The sequence below is a fragment of the Danio rerio genome, chromosome 5 (assembly GCF_052040795.2).
Source record: "Danio rerio strain M-AB ecotype USA chromosome 5, GRCz13ab, whole genome shotgun sequence".
Lineage (NCBI taxonomy): Eukaryota > Metazoa > Chordata > Actinopteri > Cypriniformes > Danionidae > Danio > Danio rerio.
Genome location: NC_141025.1, coordinates 64,866,034 through 64,888,598, shown reverse-complemented (window position 1 = coordinate 64,888,598; position 22,565 = coordinate 64,866,034). Strand labels below are relative to the sequence as shown.

At 35.4% G+C, this 22,565-nt stretch overlaps 1 protein-coding gene across 2 annotated transcripts; it reads right to left on the bottom strand.

Moving 5' to 3' along the window:
* Window positions 1-4,492: 4,492 nt before the first annotated feature.
* Window positions 4,493-20,928, bottom strand: oafb (OAF homolog b (Drosophila)). Of its 2 annotated transcripts, none has more exons than XM_087254286.1 (4): window positions 20,313-20,928; window positions 15,949-16,093; window positions 12,905-13,085; window positions 4,493-10,130 (listed from the first exon to the last, which is right to left on the bottom strand). In XM_087254286.1, the coding sequence occupies exons 2-4, from the start codon at window positions 16,000-16,002 to the stop codon at window positions 9,868-9,870; spliced, it is 498 nt and encodes a 165-aa protein (XP_087110412.1). In that variant the 5' UTR covers window positions 16,003-16,093; window positions 20,313-20,928; the 3' UTR covers window positions 4,493-9,867. The 2 variants fall into 2 exon arrangements, with proteins under 2 accessions (XP_087110412.1, XP_087110411.1); XM_087254285.1 differs by having other exon boundaries at window positions 15,959-16,093.
* Between the last annotated feature and the right edge of the window lie 1,637 nt (window positions 20,929-22,565).

Below are 22,565 nucleotides of genomic sequence, written 5' to 3'. Positions count from 1 at the left end.
CGAAACCCTAAATGAGACAAAAAATAAAAAGCTATAAGGATGTATGCAATTTTGGAATCATTTTAATGCAATTTATTGTAATTTATATATATCCCCTGTAATTATTATTCTCTACTGATTTGTTCCTTTTGATGTAAAAAAAATGTAAGCATTGTTTTCATCGTTTTTTTTTTTTTTTTTTTTTTTTTTTGTTTTTTGTATGCTGTTTTTCTTGTTATGCAATAAAACAAAAATGGTTTATTACTTAAGTCAAATCCAGTGGTGGAAAGAGTATTGAAAAATCATGCTTTAGTAAAAGTACCCTTACTTGACTAAAATTGTAGTACAAGTACAGTAAAAAGTAGATCTTACTCAAGTACTCAAGAGTAGTGAATATTATGCTGGAAAAAGCTGATGCATTTAAATGTAATTTGTGGATGTGTGTAAACATAACATTCTGTGGTCCATTTAGTTATTGCCCAGCAGGCACACAACATCATAAGACGTAAATATTAGGTTAGATTTAGGTTGTGATGTCAGGTGACCAAAATTCAATGTCTAGTCAGCGTCTAAGGATAACTTTATTTTGATTTACAATAATGACATCAAATTGATATTTGGTTGATTTAGACAGTGACTAAAATCCAACATCGAGCCAACATCTTAAACCAACATCATACTGACATCAAATACTGACATTTATTTGTCAGGTATGGCAACCACACGTCCACACAACGTCAAGCTGTAACATTATTATTAGACATTGACATTTAGTTGATTTTAGGTTGTGTTGGAAAGTGATCAAAATCCAACATTGAGCCAACATCTTAAACCAACCTCATGTTGACGTCAAACACTGACATTTATTTGTCAGGTGTGGCAACAATAGTCCAACTTCTGATAGTGGTATAGTTCTAGTGGTAATGTTCACACAACAACAAGCTGTAACATCATTAAACATTACTATTTGGTTGATTTTAGGTTAAACGTTGGACATTGGCATTGGCCTGACATTGAGTTCTGATGTCAACCCGATTTTCATTTCCAAACAAAATGCAACGTCCACACGATGTTGGAGGACATCTTCAATCTGACGTCATATTTACCTACTTAGGGTGATTAAGGCCATTTCGGTCATCATACAGTAAAGATCTGTCATTTTTTCATCAGTGACATGCATCTAAACAGTCTCTGGGTCAAGGCGTGTAAAGATTTAGGACATCTTCTTGGACACTTTTAAAGCTTCCAAACTGTTTGCTGCAATTATAAATTGCCCATGTCTTAAGGTAATTTATGGTGATGTGATTTACCTTTTTACTTCTATGTGCAATTTGATTGAACAAATCAAATCAAATCACATCTGTTGTCACATCATCACGTGTGCTATGATGAGTGAAAAGCTTAGGTGCTGGCTCCAGACAGTACAAAATACAGATGCAAATACAACGACAGTGCAAAATACAGACAGCGCAAATACAACGACAATGTGAAATTGACAGCTATATGTACAATGAATAGGTGTCCACATAGTTGAAGGCAATATTGCTTCAAGTATGGGTAAAGTGCAGTGCAGGCTACATATTGATGGTGTGCAGAGAGGGGTATGGAAGAGTCTGTGTGGGGTGAGTTAAGTGTACATCAGCCTGATAGTCTGAGGGAAGAAACTTTCAGCCGGCTAGTGCGTGACCGGATGCTGCGGAACCGTCTGCCTGAAGGTAGCAGAGAGAAAAGTCTATGGTTTGGGTGGCTGGAGTCACTGATAATTCTCTTGGTTTTCCTCATGCACCGCCTAATGTAAATGTTCTGGAGGGAGGGAAGCTCACCTCCTACTACGCGTTCAGCAGTTCACATAATCCTACGTAGGCCTTTGCGATTGCTGCTGTGGTTATTTCCATACCAGGTAGTGATACAGCAGACAGGATGCTTTCCACAGTGCTGGTGTAGAATGAGCGGAGGATGTGGTGGCTCATTCCAAACCTCCTGAGACGCCTGAGGAAGAAAAGGCATTGTTGTGTCTTCCTAAGTACTGTGTCTGTGTGGGCAGTCCATGTCAAATCCTCAGCGGAGTGGACTCCAAGAAACTTGAAAGTTCTGACTATCTCCACTGGCGTCCCGTTGATGGTGATGGGGGTGTGTTCTCTCTTCTCTCTCCTTAAATTTACCACCAGCTCTTTGGTTTTGCTGATGTTGAGTGAGAGGTGGTTTTTCTCACACCACTGCATCAGAGTGTGAACCTCCTCTCTGTAGGCCGTCTCATCATTGTCTGTGGTTAGGCCCACCACCATTGTGTCTTTAGCAAATTTACAGATGACGTTGGAGCTGTGTTTGGCTGTACAGTCATGTGTGTACAGGGAGTACAGGAGTGGGCTGAGAAGACGTAGCAATGTTTACAGTGGCGAATTTGTTACTTTTAAAGTCTGTGATGTCCGTGATGTAACTAAACAGGAATAACAGGATTGATATTTCTGATCCCCATAGACAGGAAAAATAAAGTAGTGACTGCAGGTGGAAGGTAATTAGTGGAGTAAAAGTATCGACACTGCACAAAAAATGTACTCAAGGGAAAGTTAAAGTACACATTTTTAAAACTTCTTAGTAAATTACAATTCCTGAGAAAAAACTGCTCAATTACAGTATAGTTTAAGTATTTGTAAATTGTTGCTTTACAACACTGGTCAAATATGTCAACTTGAATTAATTTTCTTTCAAATGAAGATACATTAAAATGTTGGGAAAACAAAGTTTTATACACTAGAAAGCCTACTATGGATGTCAACGGCTGCTCAACTATACAACTATCTTCACTTGGAAGAAACCCCCTCCTCCCCCTTTATTCAGAATGGGCGGCACGGTGAACCAGTGACTAGCACTGTTGCCTCACAGCAAGAATGCCAATGGCTTAGGGTCCTCGCTGAGCCATCTGGTATTTCTGTGCGGAGTTTGCATGTTCTCCCAATGTCTTTGTGAGTTTCCTCCGGGTTTTCTCCCACCGTCCAAATATGCTCTGTATTATAGAAAAATAAGCCTAAATCTTTTTTCTAATGTTTTACTCACAGGAAGTTCATCTTGTCCTCAGCAGCAGGAGAGTTTAAGATAGACCTGAGCTTAATTTCTTCTTGCCCTGTGACAGGGGGTAGCCTGGGCCCGAAATGCAGTTTATATTTTAACATATCCATTTCTAAAATAGTTTGCGTGTCATTTTTACACTTACTGACAAGTAGTATCACATGCTTTTGTACTGCAATATTTGTTTGTAGGTGATTTACACTTGAAGTTGGAATTATTAGCCCACCTTTAATTTTTTTATATTTTTTTTATATTTTTCAAATGATGTTTAACAGAGCAAGGAAATTTTCACAGTATGTCTGATAAAAAAAAAAAAAAAAAAAAAAAAAATATATATATATATATATATATATATATATATATATATATATATATATATATATATATATATATATATATATATATATATATATATATATAGAATATAAGCAGTTTAAAAAAAAAAAATTAAACACCTATTTAAGGTCAAAATCATTAGCCCCTTTAAGCGACATATTTTTTCAACTGTCTACAGAACAAACCATCGTGATACAATAACTTGCCAAATTACCCTAACCTGTAGTTAACCTAATTAACCTAGTTAAGCCTTTAAATATCACTTTAAGCTGAATAAGGGTGTCTTGAAAAATGTCTAGTAAAATAATATTTACTGTCAGAATGACAACGATAAAACAAATCAGTTATTAGAAATCAGTCATTAAAACTATATCATATTAGAAATGTACTGAGAAAACCTTCTCTCCATTAAACAAAAATTGGGGGAAAAATAAACAGGGGGCTAATAATTCAGCGAGGGGCTAATAATTCTGACTTCAACTGTAAATGAATGTTCCCATACTATTTCATGATTTAAATAAATGATTTATTTTCTGCCAGTTTAACATTGCTTTAAGGATATGAATGCACAACGCAAAGTTTTATACATTGGAAAGTCAAGTAAAGTAACAGTAAAAAAAACTTCTGACATTAATGCAAAAGTGAATAAAAATGCCATGATAAAATAACTACACAAATGTATTTATACAATGAAATGAAATATCATTATTAATGTGGTGTGTAGGTGGAACCTACTACTGCATAATGAAGCCGAGTAAAAAAACACATTTACATACTGAAAAAAGAAAGGAAAAGCACTACAAAAGAATTGCAAATAATATCAAGACAGTGGTACAAGTGAGCGAAGAGTAAGAGAAAAGAACAATAGGTCATATCTTTAGAAAGCCTGACTGAAGCTCACGCACACACACCCATATTGTATACATCACAATCCAGAGCCAAAGAGTCTTCACAAGACAGCTGCAATTGAAATGTAAATTAGAATTAGTCAAGGCTATAGAGAGCAACTTAGCAAAGAATAAGAAATTTGCCATCTCCTGAATAAATTTGCAATAAGTAGACATCAAAATAGGTGACACTTAGGCTTTTTGTGACTAAATAAAATTGTGAATTGTTGTGAAAAACGAGTTTAATAAAGTTGTGAACAGCCAAATATATTATTTTACAGCAGATAAATGGTTGTAAATCATTCCATGGCAGCACTTGAACAATGTAGTGTCAGAATAAAAAACTAAAACAAAGTAAAAGCAACATGGTAAAATAAAAATAACCTTGTAACATTATTTATAAGACACATTTATTTTGTAAACATTTCACATTAGGTTTTAAAGATTTAGCTACATACACTCATTTTGAGATTTTCAGCATGCTGAATGATGATAATACAGTCAATTAAACACGTAAACAACAGCTATAGAAATTCAGCAATGTAAAGACAAAAGCTACAAATGAACACACAACTTTACTAACAGTTCCTTTGAAGGGGTGGCACAGTGACTGATGGACAAAAGAAAAAATGTAAATGGTTTGACAATCCTCCAAATACCAATTCTTTCACTTAGGGCATAAAAGTCACGAAAAGTTCCATGTTCAGACAATAGAACAATAGAGACCATGTTTAGTTATTTCAATACAATGAAGTGCAAAAGAAAAACTCATTATCACAATTGTTCCTTATAACTTTGTTTTGTTGTAAGTACCTTAAAAAAAGTATTTGCACCTGGTGAATCAAGAAATCAAATTGGCTTTATTTATTGAAAAATGTATTACATTTACACCATTAAAAGTTTTAAAGTTTAAAACATTCTCATTATAAAAAATGAAATGTGTACATGGATTACATGTTTTTTTTTTGTTTTTGTTTTTTTGCATCACATTAAAATGAGACACATTTGTTGATAGAAACATTTGTAAGCTGTACTGAATCTGATAATGGACCGTAAATAATTTGATAATGCTTTGTCTGTATTTTCGATTAAATCTGATAGCTCCCTCATCCTCCATAAACAGCAATGGTCACAAGAATTTCAAGTTACTTAGCTGAGTACTATTTTCAGGTACTGGGTAATATCATTTAGACTTCTGCAGCCATTGTAAGGCAGTATAGTTAATTAATACACCAAAATGAGAGTATAGTTTCTAGTTATTTTGATCTAGAAAGAACTTTTCCATCAATCAAACTTTAAACAGGTAAATTATCCAAACATTTTATTGAAATATTTGAGTGAGAAGCTAATGATCTAATCTGATTCAATGTTTTATGCTAAGCTAAGCTAAAAGTGCACCAGCCAAAGCTGGAGCTCAGCTGAATGGATTAAAAAATGGTAAAAATCAATGGTTTAACTCTAGGAAAGTTGTAAAATTAGCCTATTTCCAAAAAGAGTGTTACATTACAAACAGATGATTTCAGAAAAAGGGTCAGATTAAAAGTTAAAAATAATAAAGTTGAAGTTTTTCAATGCATTTAAGTGTTTTTTTTTTGTTTGTTTTTTTTAGCAAAATAAATGTTAAAACCATATGTAAACCTTAATGATCATATCACATTACTTCAAAAAATAAATAAATCCATATCATTAACTCAATAAGATGAGTTTTGCATCAAGTTGACTAAAGAATGGCACTAAATACAGGTGTTAACAGGGTCTAAAATGTTTTAAGCTTGTCACTTCCAGAGGTAGGTGAAAAGACATTTTCACATTTACACTCACCGGTCACTTTATTAGGTACACCTGTCCAACTGCTCGTTAACGCAAATTTCTAATCAGCAAATCACTTGGCAGCAACTCAATGCATTTAGACATGTAGACATGGTCAAGACAATCTGCTGCAGTTCAAACCGAGCAACAGAATGGGGAAGAAAGGTGATTTAAGTGACTTTGAAAGTCACATGGTTGTTGGTGCCAGAAACGGCTGGTCTGAGTATTTCAGAAACTGCTGAACTACAGGGATTTTCATACACAACCATCTCTAGTGTTTACAGAGAATGGTCTTTAAAAGAAATTCAGTGAGTGGCAGTTCAACCCAAGTTTGACCCAAAACGAAAACTAAAATGTTTAATAATTGTCATTGACTGAAATAAAAATGATTTTTTTTAAAAACTATAACTGAAACTGCATTGTGTAAATACAAAACTAACTGAAACTAACAAAAATTATAGCAAAAACCTTCTTTGTTTTCATATTTGCAAACGTATTTAATATATAATCTTATTGTAAGCCTTAGCCTTTTAGAAGTAAATATAATTCGCGCTGCAGGTGTTTGACCCTTTCGCACCTCAGAGTTTGTAACCTGCTTGCCATTGGCCAGATCGAGCCGGTTCTCCTCCAGTCATCCTCACTGTTGCTCCCGCGACAAAAACAATGAGTGGACATAAAAGCAGCACGGTGACAGCATTAAATACAGACACTTTAAACTATTCATTTAACACATTTGTGCCCAATAATTGGTTTTATTCGTGTATCGCAAACACAAATTAATATTTTTAACCGGATCTCTGCACGGGCCTGGTGAACCGATAATACTGCGCAGGGGCGGATTGGCCATCTGGCAATTCTGGCAAATGCAAGGAGGGCCGGACCATTCTTTAAATGTGGGCCTGTCAGCTATTTAAAAAAAATTAAAATTATTTGTAATTTTGAATACAAATTGTATTGTTTTACATGCAGGCAGCTTTTATCTCTTTTGAGATATAAGTATTATGATGATGATGAGGATGATGATGATGATACTAGTAATAATAATAATAAATGTATTGGCCCAATCGACAATGCTCGGCTGGTTTCGAGATGGGCTGATCCAATTAGAGGTTACGCAGGTGTAATCAAAATCTGGCAAGAATGTCAAATAAACAGTTAGTGATACACAAGCTAATTGTCAGAGATGGACCGTAAAAAAGGAAAGATGGTGCTGAAAAGCTCAGAGAAAGCAAAAAAAAAAAGTCTTTAAAATCAGACGCTGCCAAATGCAAAAAAATTAACTGAAATAGTGTCGAAAGGGCACAGCGGAGGGGCGCAAGAAGGTCGTTTTTTTGAGCCTCGGCTGAGTTAGTTGGTGTTTCTGTGTGGAGTTTGCATGTTCTCGTGGGTTTCCTCCTGGTTTCCCTGACAAGTCCAAACACATGTGCTATAGGTGAATTGGGTAGGCTTAATTGTCCGTAGTGCATGTAGATGAATGTGTGTGTGTGTGTGTGTGTGTAGGGGTTTCCCAGTGGGTTGCAGCTTGGAGGGCATCTGCTGAGTAAAACATATGCTAGATAAGTTGGCAGTTCATTCCGCTGTGGTGATTCCAGATTAATAAAGGGACTAAGCCGACAAAAAAATGAATGAATGAAATGATTGCATGTATAAATTGAGTTGTTTTTTTTCCAGTCACATACATTAAATGTTTAAATATCTATTAAATATGGTAGTGCTTATATTATTTCACCATCTGTACACCAGTATAAGTAGTAAATGTGCGTGTCTGTGTATGGGGCTGTGTCGGTGTGGTAATGTGGCTACAGTGCCAGGGCTGATTTTTGGTCCCAGTCCGCAACTGATACTGCACATGCGTGATTCAGTGAGCCAAACACATACAGTACAGCCTGCTGTGTGACTGAACTGAACTAAACTTAAACAACTGCAGCGCGGGTGAACCGAGGGCTTATAAATGAGAGGATCTGGTGAAAATCGCAAGTTTATTTCATTACAGACAATCGTAATGGAATTTTAAAAAGTAAATCATGCTTCAGTAGGGTTGCAAAAATTTAATTGTAAGACTTTTCAGATCATGCCATGGTGATGTTTTCACTGACTGAAATTACTATTGCTGACTACATAATGTTGATTCTTAACGCCCCATTCACACGGGGGTTCAGCGTCAATGCTTGACTCAAGGCGTGTCTGAAGTTGGGGCTGAAGCGATCGGCATAGAAGCGTCAGACAATGAAATTCAGTCAGCAATAGGCCACTGTCTAGCTGGTGTATTTGCATACAGCGATCTGATTGGCTGACGCTTCCGTCGGCGCTTGAAATGTTGAGCTAGTCCCAACTTCTGCAGCGAACAACGACTCAGAAGCGGCGCCGATGGATCCACAATGCAGTTCGGCAGCAACTGACGTCACCCATTCAAAGTGAATGGGAAGCGTTGACGCTGACGCCCCGTGTGAATGGGGCGTTACATCCGTGTTAAAAATCTGAACTGTGTGTCTAACCTCAGTAGCAGCCTTGCACACATTGTTCTTAGTGCTGCTATCTTGTGGGCTGTTGTATTTGAATTTGAGGATGGGTAAATGATGATGGTGTTCGTGTTCTCTGAACATGTTTCAATGTATGACAGAGTTTTTTACAATATTTATCCTGTTTATTTTGAATCTTGCACCTAACAAATATCCATATTTAGAAAAAAAACAAATACTGAAACTAATAAAAACTAAACTAAAACTGTCATTTCAAAATATAGAAACTAATAAAAAATACTTAATCTGCCCCTAAAACTAATTAAAATTAACTCAATTTGAAAACAAAAGTCAAAACAAAATAGAAACTAAAACGAATGAAAAATCCAAAACTATTATAACCTTGCAACCTTGAGGCAAGATGGGCTTAATCCTTCGTTTATGATTACGTTTTATTCCTATCACAAGTTAAAGTAAATTTTATATAAAATCATAGTGTATACAACAATCTCTGGGCTTGCTGCATAACAAATACCAAAATTTAACAATTTATAAAAAAATTAATCACTTTCTGGTTATCGGATATTAGGCATGGGCATATATACTGCGATTGTTATTTTCGAAAGCATTAAATCGCTTTGTAAACGTTTATTATTACCATTTCATGAGTCTCCCCATTCAGTTGAATAGAGCGCTTGGACCCGGAAGCCGCTTCGCGTGACGTCACACTTAACAAGCAGATGATCACAGCGTACCCATCTGCTGATGGCTACTTCCGGCAAGATAACGCGTCATGTCATAAAGTGTGAATCATGTGAATCACTGATATCTTGAACATGACAATGAGTTCACTGTTCTCACATGGCCTCTATTAGAGCACCTTTGAGATGTTGTGGAACAGAAGATTCACATCATGGATGTTCAGCTGACAAATCTGCAGCAACTGCGTGATGCTTACGTCAACATGGACCAAAATCTTTGAGGAATATTTACAGTACCTTGTTGAATCTATGCCACGAAGGAGTAAGGCAGTTCTGAAGGCAAAAGAAGGTCCAACCCGGTACTAGTAAAGTGTACCTAATAAAGTGGCCAGTGAGTGTACATGTGATACTGTAATTGATACTAAACAATGTTGAAAACTACTAGTAGCCAGTGACATAGTATTTGTTTTTCCTACTATGGATGTCAATGACTACCAATTTTCAATGTTCTTCCAAAAAGTGAGCATATTTTCTCTCGTGGGCCAACCGTTTCTTTAACCAGATAGAAACAGGGCCAAAAATACATTTCCCACAAAAACAGAAAACATTTTTTCTTCCTCTCAACTGTATTTAACTGCCCTCATCCCAAAGACACAGCTGTTTCTGAGGGGTGTAGAAGTCAAATCGGTAGCCTTTGCTGCAGCTCTTAATGCCACACTTGTAAGGGTTTGGCCCTTGACTACGGCAGTACTTCAGCTGGCAGGGGAACCACTCCAGGTTTAGGCTGTAGTTGCAGGCACAGGGCTGCCATGGGTCTGATGTGGAGCTGCAGCTTTGTAGGCTTGTCACATTCGCATTCGGAGGAAACTCCTCAAATATTGAGCTTGCAATTCCTGTAAAGAGAAAAAGTATGTGTTTTAAAGTATGTTTTTTAAAAGAAAACATTTTGTTCTTGGCACAACCATCCTCCCTAGCTTGTAGCTAGCATGAATTTGCATGCTGCTGGCATGTTTCTAGCATGATATAGCATGTGGTTATGGGCTGGGCAATTATTCAAAAAGTAATCGAAATCGACAATCAGAAGCTATAATCGATCAAATTTTTCCAAGTCATTTTTTTCAATTACTTTCGCTACTGTTTTTGGAGGCACATGATCCCACTCTGCTAAGGTTGATTTATTCTTATTATATTATTCTGATATTATACCTCTGCCAAGCGCACACATACACCCCTGCGCAGCCTTTGCATGCCCACATACCTCTCAAAAAAAGTAACTACACGTAGCGCAAGCTTTGTGGTTGGTTGGTTTGGTAATGGTGACGAGGGTGGGCAGTACAGAGAGCAGCGTTTTAGGCAATGAGTGTTAATTTTAGTTGTTCAGCATTGATGTTCAGTAAATGATCTAAGATAGTAGATAGCGTGTAATTAGCTCAATTTTTTAAAAATCAAGTAATGCACCATACAATCAAAAAATCTCTCACTTGTAATATGTGAGCATACTTACTGTACAACACTTTTCAGGGAACTATGAGGGTAAAAATATAAAAAAATAAATAAATAAATGAATAAATAAATCATTCATTAATCGTAATCAAGTTAAAATATTCAATAATCAAGATTTTGATTTTAGGCCAAATCACCCAGCTCTATGTTGTTAGCATGTCCACCCCTACATCACTTTATCTGGAACAGTCTTTAAAGTGTCAGTGTCATGATGAAATGCTATTGTTATGTACTTATAAGAGTTTATATATATATATATTAATTAAATGGTATATAAAATGTGGCCAATGCTCTTATGACTAGTTTGCTTAGTATGTAGTATCTATGGTTTATGAAATGTAACCCTAGACCAAAAAAGTAATAAGTGCCATTTTTTGAAAATAGATCAGAATCAGAATCTTACACAAGGAATTTGTTTTGGCTACAGAAGCTTCCAGTTTACATAAAGTGACAAGTGACAACACAAAATAAATATGAAATAAAAACAAATATAAACATTAAATGGAGATGCAGTTAGTCAAAAATAAGCTTACCATTGATTTATACTTTGTAAGAACATGACAATATTTAGCAAAGATACAACTATTTGAATATCTGGAATTTGAGGGCTCAAATAAAAGTAAAGAAGAAAAAGAACTTTAAAGTTACGTTACAAAAATTTCATTTTGATATATTTACAACATATCTTCATGGATCATGATTTTAAACCCCCCCAACAACCCTTTATAGCAGGGGTCTCAAACTCGCGGCCCGCGGGCCATTTGCGGCCCTCAGTGCAATATTTTGTGGCCCGCGCCGACCGCTGTACTCTGACAGAATCAGCGGAGCCGGGAGAGAGAGCGCTCCCCGATCTGCTGATTCTATCCTTACACAGCGTGCTTGTCACTCAATGCGCGTTGTCGCGCGCGTTCTGATCAGCTGTGTTATCGCGCACGTACTCAAGAGCGGTGTTATCGCGCGCCTACTGAAGGGCAGGACCGAGGGTGTGTCGCGTCGCGGGGGCACTTTTGATCATTTTGGAAGGGCGCTTTCTATGCAAGACTAAAAAGGGCATGTGCTCTGCACAGGTTGAGCCCTATGTGTGCACGTGCCTGCCCTGCATCTTATATATATTGATATTATAGGTAGATACAGACTGGTACAGACTGATGTGACTGGAGTGAGGTGGGGGTGTTTTATTTATACATATATACGCCTTTGTTTAGGTGAGGGAATGGAAGTTTTGAGTGAGTTCCCCCACTTTTTTCCCTAGGACTTCAATAAGTCAAAGTACAGGTCTAGACTTAATGATGATCATCTTCAAGCCATAATGAGGGTCTCAACTGCTTCCGCTCTAAAGCCAAATGTGGTTCAGATTTGTGAAAAGAAGCGTTGTCAAGTCTCTGGCAGCAAGAAGTAGGCAAAAGATGCCATGTTCAGAAGAACTGTTCATAATCTTCACTCAATGTTCTATTAATGTTCAGGACACTTCATGTTCAGAAGAAATAATTAAAACTGTTAATAATGACATTTGAGGACTTTTTTTTGTGAAATCCCTTATGCGGCCCAGCCTCACCCAGACTTTGCCTCCTTCGGCCCCCAGGTAAATTGAGTTTGAGACTTTATAGTGTAAGCATGTCATGACTAAACTTAGTTTGCCAAATTCTACTGTTATGTCAATATATTTTTAGTAAATAATGTATAAATGTAATGTAAAAAATAATTTTATATAAATTAAATTTTATATCAAAATGTACCCACTGTTCTTTTGACTGATTTGTTTAGCAATGCTATATTGTTGTTTGTAAAATGTGACCCTACAACAACAACAACAAAAAAAGTTAGGATAGGGCAATGATCCTAGACCAAAAAAAAAGTTAGGATAAGGCAATATTCTTCTATCTATCTATCTATCTATCTATCTATCTATCTATCTATCTATCTATCTATCTATCTATCTATCTATCTATCTATCTATCTGTCTGTCTGTCTGTCTGTCTGTCTGTCTGTCTGTCTGTCTGTCTGTCTGTCTGTCTGTCTGTCTGTCTGTCTGTCTGTCTGTCTGTCTGTCTGTCTGTCTGTCTGTCTGTCTGTCTGTCTGTCTGTCTGTCTGTCTGTCTGTCTGTCTGTCTGTCTCTGTATCATGCCCATCAAGGCCTTAAACTGTACTTTACAATTCTCTGACCTCTGTCCATCCAATGCAGGACATCCTGTTTTCGTGTGTAGACCAGGTCTCGGGCATCCCTGCAGATGTTACGGATGTGAGCACTGAGCTGCCAGGAGAGACTCATGTTGAGCACTGTGTTCAAAGAGAAACGCTCCACTGCTCGTCTCTCCTCCGCACTGCGCACCACATGAGCGTTTTTCTGTTTAGTTCAAACAAAAACAGAAGAACATTTTAGAATGCAAGGTTAAAGTCCTCATAAAATTAAAATAATGTTGTTTCACATTTCAGGTATGTTAGTCAAAAAGGATATCTATAAGCTTGTATGCTCCGAAACAGTGACAATGTTTGCATTTAGAATATACAAACATCCAAAGCTTGCTGTTTGTCATTTTTGCCAAAATGGACCAAAGATTTTTTTTGCCATCACCTAGTACTTCAGATTCTCATCAAATCTTCTGACCAATCAAACACTCTATAGCAGGCATGTCCAAACTAAGTCCTGGAGGGCCGGTGTCCTGATGAGTTTAGCTTTAAATTGCTTCAATAGACCTGCCAGAAAGTTTCTAGTATGTCTAGTAAGAGCTTGATTTGCTGCTTCAGGTGTGTTTCATTAGGGGGGGAGGTAGAGCTGGGAAATAAGGCAAAAAAAAAAAAAAATCACAATATTTTTTTTTTTCATATTGGTCGATATTGATAATTATCACGATAAATATAAAATCTATATATCTATGAATTTTTTTAGAATTTGTGCAGCTGATTTAACACATTTTGTGAGATGTTTTAGCTGTCTGACAAGTTTTCAACAACCAAAGACATTACAAGTTATTGGATATTATTGTTCAACATCAGAAAAAAATAAAACAAGTTTGGAACAAGTAAAAGGTGAGTAAATGGTCACAGAATTTTCAGTTTTGGATGAACTGTCCTTTTAAATGGTGAGTATGGTGAATTTAGGGCATGCATTACAACATATTTCCGTTCTATCCGAAGGTGTTTTAACCAATTTTATCTGACAGAGTGGCATGACTATGCCTATGCAGACTCTCATTTCATAAATTGTGTATCACGGCGAGGTATGTGGAGAGCCTCTCAAGCTTCTGAGCTCTATCATACTTCAGACTGAGTTTATTCTTTCAATGTAATTTAACAATACTTTAAGTGCTGCGAAAAGCCTTTAAAGACTGTCCAGTTCATGCTGCTCGAACCACGCTTCGTTAATGAGTTAAAATGAAACTGTGAAAATAGTTTAATTGATTGTTTTGGCCCAAAAGCATATAGCAGCTTGTTATAATGCACTTCACCTCAGATGTTATTCATTCTTCTTGTTTATGCTGTAGATAACTAACCAACAAAATTTACTTTACAAACAAATTACACATTATACATTACACTTTCAAAGATATATATATATATATATATATATATATACAGTTCGTGGCCATCTTACACAACTGCGGGACTATGATGCTTCGCTCCATTGAAAATAAGGATTTAATTAATGGGCCACTGCTGTTGTAAACGTCTGTCATTATTTTAAAGTTATGTCTCGAGCATCTGATTTCCCCTCAGTGATTATGTACTTTAAATATATGAGGGAGGGACAATAGTGTTATTACAGATTTCAAAGAAAATATTATATTAAAAATGAAAGATAAGCTTGACAACAAAAGATCCTATCATTGTCATAACAAATGCCCTTAAATAATGCAGCTTGTAGTTTACAGCAAGCATCAAGTGTTCATTGAGATGTGTTTGAGATTGTGTCAACTGTCATATCTTTTGTCTGTCTTTTCAGGGTTTTTTTTTTTTCTCGTAAGGCACTGCTTTCTAAAATTAGGAAATGAGACTCTGTTGGGTGGTTTCACTGGTTTACCAACACTTGCAATTTAATTTCATCTTCATAGGGGTGGCATTGTTTCAAAGGATGAAACAGGCTTGTGGTGTTGCCGGTATGACACTAGTCGTCTGCGCAGTTTGCAGTGCACGTTGCTCTGTTTTGTGTCGGATTGCAAAAAAAACTATTGGGGCCTAAGTAACCCCAGACTACTGAAGTCTAGTGATGTTTCTTGTCAACAATGTCTGTGACTGACCTTTTTTACCTAATTTTTTTCTTACTCCTTTAAGTGCAACAAACACTGTATGGCTGTAAACTTGTATACTGCGTGCGGCAACGGGACGACAGGCAGCAAAATGCTTGCGCAGCGTTACGCATAGTGCGTAAATATTATCGAGCAATTATCGAGCTAAACTCTCCAGGACACTGGCCCTTCAGGACCAAGTTTGAACACCCCTGCTCTATAGTATCTGACATCTCATGCCCCCCTTCTCAATGGTTCTCATTTAATGCGCTTGGCAAAGCTGTAATAAAAACAAAACGCTATTGGCTGTTTTCGTTTTTTATTTATATGGGAGGAGCTACTTTATGTCCTGCCTTGTCTTTATGTTTCAGTTGAGATTATGCCAAACATTGAATTTAAAGTGCATATTTTAAAGCACTTTAATGGGACCTTTAATAGTTTGACATTGACTCGCAAAGCCTTCTGTAGCATTTTGCTGTTTTGTGGAACAGTATTGTGCATGACAACTGTTTATCTAAAAGAAAGATTCAAGGATTTTTCTTAGGATTAGTTTTTCTCAGTGGCTTTGGTGCATTTCTCACAACACTATTTACATTTGCACAATAGTTACTGCATTTCTCAAAACAATTAGTACAAACTGCAAAACCTAGCTGATAACCTGCAAAAGTGTGTCACTTGCTCAAAATAGATAGCTCATTCCTCAAAAGCAAGTATTGATGTCAATGAAAGTGTCAGTGTCATCAAGATGAAGAGTCCTGACACCATTGTTCATGAACAAGATAGTCTAATGTCTTTGTCATGTTTTCAATATGACAGTTTACTCTGTAAGTTTTTTCCACTGCAAAAAAGTCAGATTTTGGTGACACTTGCTGAAAATGCTAAAGACAGCACCATATACAGTGGTGTAGTGCAAAATATGGGGGGCCCCCTGCACGGATTATTGATGGGGCCCCACACATTTGTCAGGTTTTGTGAGTCACAGACCATTTCTGACCTGTCGTAGTCTGGCCATGGCCTCACTGGGAATGAACTCTCCATGATCCAGATGTGAGATGATGCAGAGCGCCTGGTACTGGGACTGACCCTTCTCTGGCTCTCCAAGCACCAGTGCACGAAAGACCTTCACATGCTTTTAGAAGAAAACAACATCAATAAATAATGCATTCATTCATTCATGTTTTAATAAAATATTAGCAGAATTGTCTGTTTATGGCAACACTTGTACTAAATATTCAATATATAATTTACAACCCCGAATCAGAAAAAGAATACAAAAGAAAGTAGTGATTTCCAAATTTGCTTTGACTTGTATTTCATTGTAGACAATATGAACACAATATACTTCATGTTTTGTCTGGTCAACTTTATTTTATTTGTAACACTTGCAACACAATACAAAATCAGTTGGGGCAGGAGCAATTTAGGGCTGGTAAAGTGGTTAAATAATGATGTGATATGAAACAGGGGATGTCAGCAGGTCATTGTAGGTCAAACACATTAGGAGCAAAGATGGGCTGAGGATCGCCAGTTTGCCAACAAATACTTGAGTATTGAAATTTTTGAAAAATGTAGTTTTCCTCTGTCTCTTTAGTGCATTTCTCACAACACCATTTACATTTGCACAACAGTTAATGCATTTCTCAAAACAATAAGTCATTTGCACATCATAGTAGCAGTTTCTCATTCCTTCCAACAAATTGAAAATGCTTTTGGACATGCATCAACTGCTTTCATACAACTATCTGCTGTTTACAGCATTATCATTTGGTTATTTCATGTCAGTCAAAATTAACTAAACTTGTGAATGCGGAATAGTCATTCCATATAAAACAAATAGTCTGTATTTCATTATTTCATATTAGGTCACTACATACAAAAAATGTTGGAACTAGTTGTCAAAATCCGTCAAGCTAATTTTATAAAAAATATATATATTTTTTTTCCTGAAAAAGTGTTCTAAATTGATCGATTTTACAGCAAAAAATGCTTTTCTTGCTTAGATTTTTTGTCTTGTTTCTAGTCCAAATATCTAAAAAATTCCTAAATCAAGAAGAATTTTCTAAACAAGTAAAACATATTGCCTTGTTTTGAGAAATAATATGCCATTATTAAGTGAGTTTTTCCTTAAAACAAGCAAAATAATCTGCCAATGGGGTAAGCAAAATAATCTAACGTCAAAAGAAAAAACTAGATTAATTTGCTTACCCCATTGGCAGATTATTTTGCTTGTTTTAAGGAAAAACTCATTTAATATTGGCATTTTATTTCTGAAAACAATACAATATGTTTTGCTTGCCTAGAAAATGCTTCTTGATATAAGAATTTTTAGATATTTAGACTAGAAACAAGACAAAAAATCTAAGCAAGAAAAGCATTTTTTGCAGTGTTCATGAATGATTTACAGATTACAGTATGTTGTAGGTTCAGTTCCAACATGTACTGTAATACTGTTTTCCAGTTGTGCACAGCTCTACCCAAACGAAGTTTATGTTTGTTGTTATTAAGAGTGTATTCATTCTTTTGCACAATGCTGTGAATAAATCAGAATTGTAAAGAGCATATTGCAGTAATAATGTGAACCATACATATTCAGTTTTTTGAACTCAGATTCCTCACTAAACGCAGGGATGTCTAACTTTATTGTAGTTTTCAAATGGCTGTGCAAAATAGTATAAAGCGCTGTCCTGAAGATTTTCAGGAAGTGTCACCAAAATCTGACTTTTTGCATTGGTAAAAATGTCCAGAATAAACTATCATAATGACAACAGGACAAAGCCATTTGACCAGGGGTGTCCAAACTCAGTCCTGGAGGGCCGGTGTCCTGCAGGACAAACTCCAACTTGCCTCAACACACCTGCAAGGATGTTTATAGAAAGCCTAGTAAGAGCTTGATTAGCTAGCCCTGGTGTGTCAGATTGGGGTTGGAGCTAAAATCTGCAGGATACCGGCCCTCCAGGCCTGAGTTTGGACACCCCTTCATTTGACTATCTTGTTCATAAACAATGGTGTCAGGACTCTTCATCTTGATGACACTGACACTTTCATTGACATGAATACTTGCTTTTGAAGAATGAGCTATCTATTTTGAGCAAGTGACACACTTTTGCAGGTTATCAGCTAGATTTTGCAGTTTGTTCTAATTGTTTTAAGAAATGCATTTATTGTTATGCTGAAAAGTACATATACATTTTGGAAGACAATATGCTGCCTTCTTTTCCAGACAATGCAAAACCACATTCTGCGGACATTACAAGTCTTGGCTGTGGAGGAAGAGGATGCAGATACTTGACTAGCCTGCCTGCAATCCCAACCTATCTCCAACTGATAATGTGTGGCACATTTTCAAGCGCAAAATGCAACAACAAAGACCCTGCACTGTTTCCCACCTTAAGACTTGTTTGCAGGAAGATTGGGACAAAATTCCACCTAAAACATTTCATCACTTGGTGCCTTCAGTCCCTAAATGTGTTTTACGTGTTGTGAAAAGAAAAAATAACATTACAAAGTTATAAATGCTTTACTGTTACAACTTTATTTATTTTATCGTTTATTATATTGTTTGCAATAAAATAAAAGTCAAAGTAAATTTAGAAATCAATACTTTCTTTATTTGCGTTTCTATACAGTTTTTTTTACACATTCATAACTGTTTTTTAATCAATTATCATATTAAAATGACAAATAACAACAACACTGGTAAAATTACATTATTACAAAATTACATTTTAAGAATATGCTTTGAAATAATAAATATTTAAGCAGTTTTATTTAGTACAGAAAATATTTTTAAAATGCATTGTTCTGCCACAATCTCCATAAAAAATTGTGCAAATTCGCAAATAAACAGCTCTAGTAACAGACCGCTAAATAATTGTAGTTTGAGAGGAAAGGAATTCATATTTATTTGATTTACTTCACATTAAATTTTTTTGTCCCTATTATGTTTATCCTCATCAAACTTTAGTTAATGTTTAATAAAATATAGCAAACAAAACAAATATGTAATCATATTTTTGAAGGTAGTTCGAATGCTAGAGGGCTGTATAACAAGAATAAAAAAGACTTAATAGATTGAGAGAGGTATGCAAACATAAAAAAGCTACACAAACATTAAAAAGTTTTTATTTTATGAAGCTAAAGCATAACCTGTTAATACGGCCTTTAGCACCAGCTGATCCACTAACTTACCCTGAGCAAAGCAGACCAACAGCTCCTATATGCACATCACCAAGAATACAGCCTTCTTTCATGACAATTCGGCTGCTTTTCTTTGCTTCTGTACAAGTTGTAACTGAACTACAGCATTCACAGTTATTCTGAATGAAACGCATTTGTTTGTGTTTACCGCCATAACAGCTTATATGGGTAAAGTCTGTGTAGGAAACAGCTGTGAATACACACATCAATATAGCATCATTTTTGTCACACTGTATAACAATAATTAATATTTTACAGTACTGTGATGATTAGGTTTAGGGTTGGGGATACGCGTAATAAAATACAATTTATTGGGAAATTTAATATACAACAAATAATACTCAGCACAACTACTGTTTTTACTTTACTGTGAAAGTTGGGTTTAGTGTTGGAGTAGACTTAATAGAATACAATTAATGGGAAAATTTAATAAATACCAATAATTCTTGTTAGAATCCCACCAAACTAAGAAGTGCTATTAAGACATACATGTTTTTTTTTTTATTATTTAAAGTTGAAAATCTCACAGTATATGTTTTTTTAAATACATGACTATTAAAGGGATAGTTCACCCAAAATTTAAAATTATGTCACTATTTACTTAATCTATGCAAAAATGTTGGATACCTGTAATTATTGGCTACCATATTTTTCCCCACTAAGAAAGTCAATTAGTTACAAGATTGTAACATTATTAAAATATCTTCTTTTGTGATCAACAAAATAAAGAAACTCATAAAAGTTTAAAACAACTTGATGCGTAAATGTGAGTAAATAAGAGTTAAAAATATGTTTTTATAAACAAATTAATTTTAGTAATGTTCAACTTCATTTGTTTGTTTGGACATTGTTTAAAGTCAGCCCATATAAACTGTTTGCAATCACTTACCTAAATATTTAGAAAATCCAATGAATATTTTTTTTTTAGTTCAAGGTTTCTTGAATTAATTGATTTCAAGATTCTATAGACTAACATATACAAATACCTCGCATGTCCAAAAAAACATACAGGCTTTTTTCTGCACTACTGACTGCTGGCTTGATGTAAGTTATACAGATAGACTGGGATTTAAAAAATGACTGCATGTTTTAGTCTTTGTTATTTCGTTAGCAGCTGCGATGTTGAATTATACATCAGGACTGATACTCACGCGCTTGAAATCAGCAAGGAACGTGATGAGAGTACCGTCTGTCTGCTTGAATTCCAGCGTTATAATGTCCTTCACACTGTCCGCCTCTAAAATCTCCTCCGCTATTTGACTATCGCCGAGACGAACAAGCACCGTCAACCGTGAGCAAACACTTACCGATAAAAGCAGTGTAAACACTGTAAACGCAATCTGCACTGAAGCCGGCGAAGCCACTCTTGCGTTCATTACAAAGGTCACCGAAGATGTAAACTCATTTAACGCAACAATGGGACATATCGTCACAGTACATGACTTTAAACGGATTTCAAAAGTGCGGACGACGAAAGCAAACTTACTGTTTACACTAACGTTAGAGAGTTAACTTTGACGTCTGTTTATAAACACTGCTAGTTTAGTTTAGCTCGATGATGATGTTGACACCGCATTTGCTTCTTTCAAAAATTATATTTTCATCTTGTTAGTAAAATACTGGCTTAATTTGTACGCCGAAAGTTTTAGAAAGTGCCAGAAATGCGTATCTTTTTTAAATGTTCGTTTAAATACTAACTCTAAAAGCTCCCGTATTTCCCGTCACTTCCTCTGAACTTCAGTAATTTTGGCTAAAGGCGCCTTGGGCTCCCAGCACTGCGTGGGGCCACTTCTTAAAGACACAGGCTCAGATTTCGAGACAAAAACTCTTCGATTTCTTAATGGAATGAGGATTATTTTTGTTACAATAAATTAGTAAAGTAGCTATTTATCTTGTCTAGAGCAGTAATAAAATATTAATTAGGTTATTACTTTTGTTATTACTTATTTAGGCTTATCGTTTATCCGGTAACACTTTACAATAACAGTACATGAATAATGATGTATCAATATGCAAACTAAATATTACTTATTATGAATTAATGATGAGTTAAGGTATGCACTAACATGCTTCACATAAGTTCATGTGTGAATAATGACTACCTTAATTACTTGTTAGTAGTATGTTGTTAATTAATTTATTAATTAACATTTGAGTTTAAGCTAAATGTCATGACTTTACTTGGAGGGGCACATAACTATTAACTCATCCTTAACTACTGATGAACTCCTGTTCATGTTGATGTTGACAGAACACTTTTCTATTGTTATTCAGTGTAAACTCACTGCATAAGGAGTTTATGAGTAGTTAAGAATGGGTTAATGATGATGTGCCCCTCCAAGTAAAGTCATAGCATAATTATAAATTAACATATCATGAGTTCATCATGGTTAAATCAAACATAAACGAATGTGGTAATTAATACATTAATTAACAAATAATCATGTACTTACAAGTAATTAAGGTAGCCGTCGTTCACACATAAAGTCATGTGAATCATGTTGAAGTTAAAGTTAATTCAGAATTAGTGCATACCTTAACTCATCATTAATTCAAAATAAACTAATGTTTAGTTTACATATTGATACATCATTATTCATGTACTGTTACTGTAAAGTTTTACCGTTTGTCATTTTAACTGTAAATACAATAAAGGTATAGCTCACCCAAAAACTATTATAGATTTTTTATTTACAGTCAAGCAGTTTCAAATATTCATGGGTTAGATTTATATTTATCAGAAAGCTGAAAACCCATTGTCACACATAGTAGGCTAGATAAAACCAATACTATGAAAGTCAATGGTTACAGGTTTTCACCTTTTTTCATATAACCTTATTTTGTGCTTAACAACTGGTTTAGAGCAAGTGAAAGGTAAATAAATTTAATAAAATGTATTCCTTTAATTTGCTTTATATTATAGACATAAACATGTCAAATTTCCATCCACACAGACCCATTGTGTGTGATAAAAGGTTTAATATGTATTTTAATGTGCTCTTCCACACATACTATTTTACATAGACATACGCTTACATGTTTGAATAAAATTTAATTGCTTTTTTTTTTTGTAAATTTTTTCATTTTTTTCCCCATTTCATTATTTTTTTAAATCTGTAAACCAGTGATGACATTTCTTCCAAATGAAATAAAATAGTTAAGGCAGAGCATTTATTTTCATAGAAAAAGTGCCATAGTTTTAAACTTGTTTATGTTCATTAGAAAAAACAGTTTGCTGTTTTGCAAATTCAAGAGAGTTTCAACATTTGTTATTCTGACCATAAGCTCTAAATGGCAATATTTCAAATTATGGAAGAAATGTAATTGGACAGGGGGCAACGCAGTGGCGCAGTAGGTACTGCTGTCGCCTCACAGCAAGAAGGTCGCTGGTTCGAGCCTCAGCT